The sequence below is a fragment of the Ascaphus truei genome, chromosome 1, assembly GCF_040206685.1.
Source record: "Ascaphus truei isolate aAscTru1 chromosome 1, aAscTru1.hap1, whole genome shotgun sequence".
NCBI lineage: Eukaryota > Metazoa > Chordata > Amphibia > Anura > Ascaphidae > Ascaphus > Ascaphus truei.
In genome coordinates, this window is record NC_134483.1 from 126,774,709 (window position 1) to 126,785,948 (window position 11,240).

Consider the following 11,240-nt stretch of genomic DNA (forward strand, 5'->3'; position numbering starts at 1 on the left):
CTCTAGCCTTAAATCTTGCTGCCATTTCACCAGATTGTTTGATGAATGTGTCGTTACTAGAGCAGAGTCTTTTAAGCCTAATAAATTGGGCTTTCGGTATACTATTTAGAAGAGAACGTGGATGGCTACTATTGGCCCTGAGCAACGTGTTCCTGGAATTTGCCTTTCTGAAAATCTCGGTTTGGATGGTCATGTCGTTATCAATATAAAGCAGTAGGTCAAGGTAATTTATATGATGTATATTGTGTTCAAAAGTGAAATTAATGTTTAAATTATTTTGATTTAGTGTATTAATAAAAGTAAGCAATGAAACCTCATCACCCTCCCAAATCATTATAAGATCATCAATAAACCTCTTAAAGAAAATAATATTAGTGCGAAATGTGTTATTAATGTGATAAATAAATTGTGCTTCCCAAAAACCCATAAATAAATTAGCGTATGAAGGTGCAAAACTCGTGCCCATTGCAGTGCCTAATAATTGTAAATAAAAACGTGAATCAAACATAAAATAGTTATGTGTTAGTAAAAAAGTGATTGATTCCAGAAGAAAGACCCCCTGGGTGACCGAAATATCTGAAGAATCTAAAAAGTGACGTATAGCAGATAAACCGTGCTCATGTTTTATAATGGAGTACAGGGAGACCACATCTAATGTGACCCACCTGTACTCCTTTTTCCAGACCACATCCCGCAAAGCGACGATAAGTTCCGACGTGTCCTTAATGAACGATGGCAGACGGAAGACTAATGGTTGAAGGAAGCTGTCCACATACCGCGACAACCCATCTCCCAAAGATCCAATGCTCGCAACTATAGGGCGTCCCGGGGGATCTACCAGCGATTTATGGATCTTCGGGAGATGGTGGAATATCGGTATCACGGGATGTGGACAGCTCAAAAATTCAACTTCCTTATTATCGATAACACATAGTATTTTACCCAGTTCAATGACTTCCGCTAATTCTCCAAGAAAACCAGGAGTAGGATCTCTCTTTAGTAATTGATAATGAGCCACGTTGCTCAGTTGTCTAAGTGCCTCTTGTCTGTATTGATTGGCAGAGAGTACCACTAGGGCACCTCCTTTATCTGCCTTACGTATGACTATGTCGTGATTTTTCTTTAGACAGTCTAATTGAACAGTTTCGACATAGGTAAGGTTACCTGCACTCACATGTGAATGTGAAAAGCCTTGGGCTAGTAATTTAAGATCACGTTCTACTAATCTTTCAAACGTCGTGATGAATGGGCCTCGATTAAAATTTGCGCAGAATATGGATTTCCTCTTTAAACCCGATGACTGGCCACCAAAAAATGGCTGAGAAAATGTGTTAGTAGATTCATCTTGTGCCTCTAACAAGTTATGCAAATCAGATACTGTACATTGTTCCTGAAAAGTGAAATTATTCATTAATACATCTGCATCGGAAGAGACATCAGAATTCATATTCATCACAAGATTAGGTTCAGAGTCCAGGTTTGTAAAGTCAATATCACCTTTAGATATCTCACTCCTCAAATGATCGAACCGACCTCTAGAAGAAAAAAAAATTTTCAATGTTAATTTTCGTGTGAATTTTTGGAGGTCAATCACAGTTTGGAAAAGATGAAAGTCCTGGACTGGAGCAAATCCCAAGCCTTTATTCAACAATGTGAGCTGTTCATATGAAAGTTCGATACCAGATAGATTGATAACATTATTACCCGTTGTGTTCAAGTGTATTTCTTCCTCTTTGTTCTCCCTCTGCCTCCCCCGTTTCCTCTTGGATCGTCTGGTCCTCCGTAGTTTTTTGCTCCTGATGGAAGTGATGAAGTGGGTACAACAACAGATGAATTAGCAGGTCTGATATTCACTAACGAAATGGAAGACCTACTATCACTCCTCGTTCTTCCCTGATTGTCCGTTATGTTGTCTGACTGGCCTTCAAATGACACAGAATGAGACCTTGTTTCATAGTCCGAATTTTCTGAGTCAAAGCTGGAAGTTTCTGTATGTCTGGTTTTTAAGATAGATTTCCCCGGTGTTTTATAAGGGCGTTTTCTGGAGTTCCCCTTTGGTGTACTGAAACCAAACCCCTCTCTAGCCAACTGTGGCCTTTGCCAGCAATAGACTTGGCCCTTGATGTAATCGGCCTTATCCCTCTCAAACTTATTGTGTTTTTTGTCGCTAATGTCATCTTCTATAACTTCTATATTAGATAGTAAAGTTTTGTCATTTTTAACAAATTGTTCCATTTTCGCAAATGGTTGTAGTTTGGCTCTTAAAATGTTAATTTCGGACATGATTACAGCTTTCTCAGTTAGTTTCTGTTGTATAATTAACTCCATTAATTGAATTGAACAATGGTCCAAGATTTTAACCCAATCTAACTCAAATTGTTTGTTGGTGAACCCAAATGTGGGCGTTTTCTTGATCCGTAGACCTCTGGGAATTCTATTACATCTAACATAATTTTCTAACGATGTAATTTCCCACCAAAGCTTTATATTCTGGACTAACAGTCTCTCAAGTTTTACAAAATAATGGGTTAAGTCTGATGGTACTTCACATGTGATATCCTTGATCTCCTCAAACAAGTGTGCTGCTTTCTTTGACCTTTTAGTGTCATCGCCACAGACATAAACATAGTTATCGCCATCACTAGGAACTGTATCCGTTTCACATTCTTCCATGATATATATGAGTATATCAAAAAATACGTATAAAAATCCTTTATATTTAAAAACGTGTATAGATCTTGAAAAAAATATAAAAAGAAAAAGAAAAAGTAAATAAAGATATTAAAGATATTATAAATACGCCTGGTTGTCCACAAAAATTGAATAAATGGTATGAAGCATATGCAAATGTTATATATAACAGCACATAGTCCAATAATGGTTCAAGATATGAGTCTTCAATCCTTAAATGATCCACAAAGTGAGCTACCAGACATAAAGTAGTAGATAGGAAAAATAAGGGATATCCCCAAAAGACTGATGCTACAACCTTGCAGGTATTGTGGACAAGTGGAGAGAGTCAGTATGAAACCACCGCAGCAACACGATAAAACATTCAATAAATCCTTCAAATATTCAATTGTGAACCCTTATCTTAGATGGGGGGCATTTATAGCACGGCTGGTAGAGATACACCGGAGCCCTATCTAGACAGAGCCCAGGAGTAAATCACGGATCCAGCTACTGCTAGCCTCACCTGCATCTTGTGATCGAGGGGTTAATTCAGCCGGTGCACATCATCCCTTGAACTGTAGAACTGCCGGATGCTGCTGTAAAGGAACGCTGCTGTTGTTGCTGTCTTTAGCGGTGGCGTGCTCCTGCTCGCGAACGGTGAAGAAAGGTAAGTAAAGGTGGAAAACGGCGGTCACTGCTCCTCTGGAAAAAACTCTCCAACCAGGCGTATAAAACGAAAAAAACTTTATTGCATCAAAAAGAACATCCACATGTCTAAGACACTCTGACGCGTTTCGTTCTGGGAACAGAACTTTATCAAAGAGTGCCTTTCACTCCGTAATCCCTCCCATAAGTAGGCCGTACTGGATGCTCACTGGCTGAACAACATCACGTGTAATACTCCCACCAATGAATTAAGTACCAATAGAATTTGATTCAGATCGGCATACATAGGGGGGGGATAGGGAAGCGCTAACAATAAACAGATAATGCGACCATATAGACTTATTGCAATTACAATAAATCACAAAATCGAAACATACTAATAATTAACAAACGGAGTTAAAAGCAAGCAAATATGTGGACCCTAAAGAGCAGTAGCTACTATGGGTATCCTACCTGGACACAGATTGTGGTTGAATGTCATATTATTTTTAACAACAGCTAATTCAACCACGAAGATCTTCATGATTATATTAAAGAAGTAAATTAAACTTCTAGTGTGCCCAAGACTACCATACAAAGTAACATATATACTAAATACATAATTAATTACTATCTATACTACGTCATTTAAAACAGGTTGGACCATGGACAGAACATAATGACTGGCTCAGATCCTAATGAGATATGTGGAAATCTATATATAACCAATACATAACCAGAGAATGTTGTTATAAACATCATATATGAGCTTCCCACTCCTATAACTATTCCTTTAAGTATCCCCATAATAGGGGTCTCAAGTGTATCACTCAGAGGAAGGCTAAGTAGTTAAGAAATGTTTTAGCTCCCAATCTATATTTATACCAGATGGATAAAGCGTACTTAAGGTGTGGATCCAAAACATCTCCTGTCTATTCAATCTATTAACCCTATCGCCTCCTCTTGGGTGACATGGTACATGTTCAATCGCTGAGAATGTAAAATTCGCTATACCTCCCCTGGGACAAAGGCTGAAATGTCTGGAAACTGGATGACCACTATCACGTTTTTTAATAAGCCTCACGTGTTCTGCTATTCTTGTCTTTAAAGGTCTGGTGGTCCGACCCACATAAGACTTTTTACAACCACATGATAGCATGTAAATCACAAAGCTACTGTTGCAGTTAATGAAGCTAGTGATCTTAAACTTCTTATTGTTTGAGTTACACATAATGATTTTTGTGGGCTGAGCATAGCAGCACATTGAACAATGGCCACATGTGAAGAACCCTTGGGGTATGTTTTGAATCTTATAATTAGAGCGGGAGTCAAAGAGACTGGGTGATAAAAGTGTCCCTAGCGTTTTTGCTTTACGGTAACTGAATCTTGGTCTATTTTTTGTAATATCTGAAATATCTCTATCTAGGCTTATTGTTGCCCAATGTTTGTTGATTATATCACGGATTGACTTTGATTGCTTACTGTATGTTGTCACAAAGATAGGGCACCCATCATGAATAGATGTATTGGACCTAGTGTGCCGCATTTTATTTATATTTTTGTTTAAAAGTTTAGTCCTATCCATTGAATCAGCATATTCAAATGCGGTATTAATAATCTCTTCAGTGTAACCTCTAGCCTTAAATCTTGCTGCCATTTCACCAGATTTCGACGTTTGAAAGATTAGTAGAACGTGATCTTAAATTACTAGCCCAAGGCTTTTCACATTCACATGTGAGTGCAGGTAACCTTACCTATGTCGAAACTGTTCAATTAGACTGTCTAAAGAAAAATCACGACATAGTCATACGTAAGGCAGATAAAGGAGGTGCCCTAGTGGTACTCTCTGCCAATCAATACAGACAAGAGGCACTTAGACAACTGAGCAACGTGGCTCATTATCAATTACTAAAGAGAGATCCTACTCCTGGTTTTCTTGGAGAATTAGCGGAAGTCATTGAACTGGGTAAAATACTATGTGTTATCGATAATAAGGAAGTTGAATTTTTGAGCTGTCCACATCCCGTGATACCGATATTCCACCATCTCCCGAAGATCCATAAATCGCTGGTAGATCCCCCGGGACGCCCTATAGTTGCGAGCATTGGATCTTTGGGAGATGGGTTGTCGCGGTATGTGGACAGCTTCCTTCAACCATTAGTCTTCCGTCTGCCATCGTTCATTAAGGACACGTCGGAACTTATCGTCGCTTTGCGGGATGTGGTCTGGAAAAAGGAGTACAGGTGGGTCACATTAGATGTGGTCTCCCTGTACTCCATTATAAAACATGAGCACGGTTTATCTGCTATACGTCACTTTTTAGATTCTTCAGATATTTCGGTCACCCAGGGGGTCTTTCTTCTGGAATCAATCACTTTTTTACTAACACATAACTATTTTATGTTTGATTCACGTTTTTATTTACAATTATTAGGCACTGCAATGGGCACGAGTTTTGCACCTTCATACGCTAATTTATTTATGGGTTTTTGGGAAGCACAATTTATTTATCACATTAATAACACATTTCGCACTAATATTATTTTCTTTAAGAGGTTTATTGATGATCTTATAATGATTTGGGAGGGTGATGAGGTTTCATTGCTTACTTTTATTAATACACTAAATCAAAATAATTTAAACATTAATTTCACTTTTGAACACAATATACATCATATAAATTACCTTGACCTACTGCTTTATATTGATAACGACATGACCATCCAAACCGAGATTTTCAGAAAGGCAAATTCCAGGAACACGTTGCTCAGGGCCAATAGTAGCCATCCACGTTCTCTTCTAAATAGTATACCGAAAGCCCAATTTATTAGGCTTAAAAGACTCTGCTCTAGTAACGACACATTCATCAAACAATCTGGTGAAATGGCAGCAAGATTTAAGGCTAGAGGTTACACTGAAGAGATTATTAATACCGCATTTGAATATGCTGATTCAATGGATAGGACTAAACTTTTAAACAAAAATATAAATAAAATGCGGCACACTAGGTCCAATACATCTATTCATGATGGGTGCCCTATCTTTGTGACAACATACAGTAAGCAATCAAAGTCAATCCGTGATATAATCAACAAACATTGGGCAACAATAAGCCTAGATAGAGATATTTCAGATATTACAAAAAATAGACCAAGATTCAGTTACCGTAAAGCAAAAACGCTAGGGACACTTTTATCACCCAGTCTCTTTGACTCCCGCTCTAATTATAAGATTCAAAACATACCCCAAGGGTTCTTCACATGTGGCCATTGTTCAATGTGCTGCTATGCTCAGCCCACAAAAATCATTATGTGTAACTCAAACAATAAGAAGTTTAAGATCACTAGCTTCATTAACTGCAACAGTAGCTTTGTGATTTACATGCTATCATGTGGTTGTAAAAAGTCTTATGTGGGTCGGACCACCAGACCTTTAAAGACAAGAATAGCAGAACACGTGAGGCTTATTAAAAAACGTGATAGTGGTCATCCAGTTTCCAGACATTTCAGCCTTTGTCCCAGGGGAGGTATAGCGAATTTTACATTCTCAGCGATTGAACATGTACCATGTCACCCAAGAGGAGGCGATAGGGTTAATAGATTGAATAGACAGGAGATGTTTTGGATCCACACCTTAAGTACGCTTTATCCCTCTGGTATAAATATAGATTGGGAGCTAAAACATTTCTTAACTACTTAGCCTTCCTCTGAGTGATACACTTGAGACCCCTATTATGGGGATACTTAAAGGAATAGTTATAGGAGTGGGAAGCTCATATATGATGTTTATAACAACATTCTCTGGTTATGTATTGGTTATATATAGATTTCCACATATCTCATTAGGATCTGAGCCAGTCATTATGTTCTGTCCATGGTCCAACCTGTTTTAAATGACGTAGTATAGATAGTAATTAATTATGTATTTAGTATAGATGTTACTTTGTATGGTAGTCTTGGGCACACTAGAAGTTTAATTTACTTCTTTAATATAATCATGAAGATCTTCGTGGTTGAATTAGCTGTTGTTAAAAATAATATGACATTCAACCACAATCTGTGTCCAGGTAGGATACCCATAGTAGCTACTGCTCTTTAGGGTCCACATATTTGCTTGCTTTTAACTCCGTTTGTTAATTATTAGTATGTTTCGATTTTGTGATTTATTGTAATTGCAATAAGTCTATATGGTCGCATTATCTGTTTATTGTTAGCGCTTCCCTATCCCCCCCCCTATGTATGCCGATCTGACTCAAATTCTATTGGTACTTAATTCATTGGTGGGAGTATTACACGTGATGTTGTTCAGCCAGTGAGCATCCAGTACGGCCTACTTATGGGAGGGATTACGGAGTGAAAGGCACTCTTTGATAAAGTTCTGTTCCCAGAACGAAACGCGTCAGAGTGTCTTAGACATGTGGATGTTCTTTTTGATGCAATAAAGTTTTTTTCGTTTTATACGCCTGGTTGGAGAGTTTTTTCCAGAGGAGCAGTGACCGCCGTTTTCCACCTTTACTTACCTAACTATAACATCCCTTGCTCTCCTTGGATCTGCAGACCTGGGACCCAGGGCCCTATGAGCACGGTCCATCTCTAGTTTTTCAAGCGTAAGCTCTGGGGCCAAGTCCGAGAACAGATCAATCAGATATGATTGGAGCAGTTCTGTTTCAATCACCTCTGGGATGTACCTAATTCTGATATTTTGTCTGCGGTCTCGGTTCTCTTGTTCCTCCGCCTGCTCTCTAAGTGCCCGAATCTCAAACTGCATCCTGTTAATTTCGTCTTCCACTGAGGAATTTGCGTGCTCCAAACTGTCTACTTTATTTTTGATTATATCTGTTCGTTCTGATAGCCTGTTCATGTCAGTCCTGAGTGTATTTACTGCCTTTGACAAGTCATCCTGGAAGCCCTGTCTCATCCTGCTAAACAATGCCTCAAGATATTCTTTATTTATTTCTCTGCTCACTCCATCAGGTTCCCTATCCGCTGCCCTTCCAGTATTTTCCCACGAGATGGCGCCGTCGCCATTTTGAGTCAGGCCCCAGCTCCCTGCTGTCTTCTGGCCCGCCGGGAAATAACCGGAAACACTCTGTTGTGCTGTTTTTTTCTGGCGATTAGCCATGCCTGGGATCTTCCCTTGCCAATTACCTGTATCAGGTGAGTTTTGGGGTCCGATTGCCTCTATGCTAATATGTTATACAGTCGGGGGCTCGGGAGCTCTCCTAGGCGTCCATAGACGGTGACGTCACCAACTGTCTCCATGGATTATCTTTTAAAGGAGGTAATTGGGAATTGTAATGCAGTTGTTAATCTATTAATACCTGTCACTGGAGTATATGATAATTGGGGAAGAATATGAGCACCTACTCGATTAGTGGAGGAATTTGCTATTGATACAGATGATGCCTTGGCTGGAATCAATACTGTTGGCTCTTAGATCCATGACCTTACTAATAGGATGGCTTTAGATTATTTTTTGGCAGCCCAAGGAAGTGTTTGGGCTGTGGTGGGAGAAGAAGGTTGCACCTATGTACCTGACAATACAGATAACATTACCCATGATATACTGGGAATAAAAGAAGTGTCAAAGTTGGTAGACTCTTTGAAAGTAACATCTAGCTGGGACTTGGGACTAGGCATGTGGTTTGGGTCACTGGGAGTGAAACTGGTGCAAGGACTGATTATGTGTACAGTATGTGTTTAGGTTATCATATTCATTGTTTTCTCTTGCGTTAAAGGATTAATCACCAATCTTACCGCTCAAGTCATTCCCTCCATGCCCCTCCAAGAAGATATATATGAAGAACAGACAGAAACCCCTCTAATGCAACAATACCCTCCTGATGTGATCCTACAACAAATAAATGCTTGTCAGGAGAGGCAAAAACAATTGCGAATGGATAAGGAGTGGGTGAGACTCCAAGGAATTGAGGTACCGGACCAAGGGTTGTACACCAAGGAAATACCCTCTACCATGGATGGATACCGTGCTTTCCAAGAATAAAGTTATACATTTCTCACTGAAGATTTCGAAAAGTATAAGAGAACGGACTGTTAATCTAATATTGTTGAAATTAACATACTGTAGAAATGGATGACATATGGATGATATGGACTGTGGGGGTCTCTGGAGATGAGTTTGTTGGTGGTGTTCAGAATCTATTTTGTCTCCATTTTGTCTGTCTTTGTCTTCACAAGTCTGTGTCTTGTGTCTGTGTTCCTGCAATCATTCGTGTTCATTTGTTTGTGAAAGAATGTGCATGTTGCGACTATATCAGGTTGGCTACCAGGAGACTCAAGGACAAAATCGGCCTACGGCTCAATGCCCAGAAATGAGGGGGAAGCATGTATTCTGCAGCATATTCAGACTTGGAGATAAAATTGTATCCTAATATACCTTGTTCATTGTATTAAGATGTTTTAACCTAATTTTTAGTTATTTAGTGACATTTATCATGATTGGTTTAGAATAAGGAGGAGATATTTTATTCTACCTACTGCACCGACACACTTTATTCGAGCAAATACCCAGTATGTACCTGGCAGATACCTGGAATGCGCCGCTCCTCACCTCTGACAAGCCCCGTTGCGTTTGCCTTCCCAGCCTGGGTTCATGCCTGGCTGACGGGCGGCTGATCTGTTAAATGATAATGATTAGGATTTAATAGGCTGCAATGCTTCGCGTGTCTACCAGATGGCATAAATTCATGAATTGTAATGCAGTATATATATATATACTGTGCAGTATTGCAGCCAGCGGGAATAAAATGCTTCAATCCCTGCCTGGAAAATAACCCAATATACTCGGGCAGAAAACAGTCACAAACCTCAATACACCCGGGTATACCCGAATTCGTGGGACTAGCCCCGCTCGAATAAAGTGTGTCGCCAGTGTAGCAATTTGTTTTAGACAAAGAAACTCATGTGTATAAAAAGGCTGCACGGGCTATTGAAGAGTCTCTTGAGACACTCCTGTATGATCATTCAGAAAATTACAATAAACTAACTCATTATCCACGACTCGTGTTTGCTGTTATCTTCGTGCATTTGCAAACAACGACAGTGTTTTGACGGGCAAATTAATCCCTGACCACTAACCAACGTGGGAAAAGTCGAGGTAAATCCAAAGGTTACTCACGAAAGGACATTCATCTATATCTGACAGAATGATACTCCAATCGATGCGTCCATAATGTGAACTGTTATTATTTGCTTTTCTTTCCACAGGAATATGCCGGCCTGTGTTTTTTATAGCCGAATATGTTTATCAGGACAGTCCAAAGGTCATGTAATATGTTCTATTGTAATATCACTGCAGACACAAGAAACAAAGGTAGTGTCAACAATACTGCAATTACCCTGGTATATGCCAGAAAGAGAAGGGAACTATATTTAGCCCCTTGGGAAAAAGACCCTCACAAATAAGAACACCGCAGGGTTAAAAAGTAGTCTATGGAAGGAACAATTTTGGGTTAGTTTGTTCCCAAGTGTAGGAGTAGGTTTGTTATATGACAGGTCCAATATGCTTATAGATGTATTAGATATTTTTATCACACCACCTCAGCTATTAATTCACTTAACCAAGAACATGTTCAGATTAGATTAATGGCACTACAAAATAGGATGGTTTGTGACCATGTACTAGCCTCACAAGGGGGTGTATGTGCCCTTGTCAAAGAACAGTGTTGTGTATTTATCCAAGACCAAAGTAGTAAGGTGGAACATGATCTAGAGAAGATAAGAGAGATACCGGAGAGGCTGAGGAAAGGTGGAGATGGAGATTGGGATCCTTTGGGGCTTGGCGGTTGGTTTGGATCACTGGGAGCGAAACTGATGAATACTTTGTTGTGTGTGTTGTTTGTACTTGTCATCATCTATGTGTGTGTGACTTGCTGCAAGAGTCTGATCCATAAATGTGTTGCC

The 11,240-nt window shown here is 39.4% G+C and overlaps 1 protein-coding gene across 1 annotated transcript; it reads left to right on the forward strand.

Annotated features, from left to right (window-relative positions):
* The first annotated feature begins 2,877 nt into the window (after positions 1-2,877).
* LOC142487664 (uncharacterized) lies at positions 2,878-9,962 on the forward strand. The gene is made up of 4 exons (XM_075587389.1): positions 2,878-2,920; positions 5,096-5,284; positions 5,642-8,474; positions 9,056-9,962. Exons 1-3 carry the CDS (start codon positions 2,878-2,880, stop codon positions 7,015-7,017), a joined length of 1,608 nt encoding a protein of 535 aa, XP_075443504.1. The 3' UTR covers positions 7,018-8,474; positions 9,056-9,962.
* Positions 9,963-11,240: the final 1,278 nt, after the last annotated feature.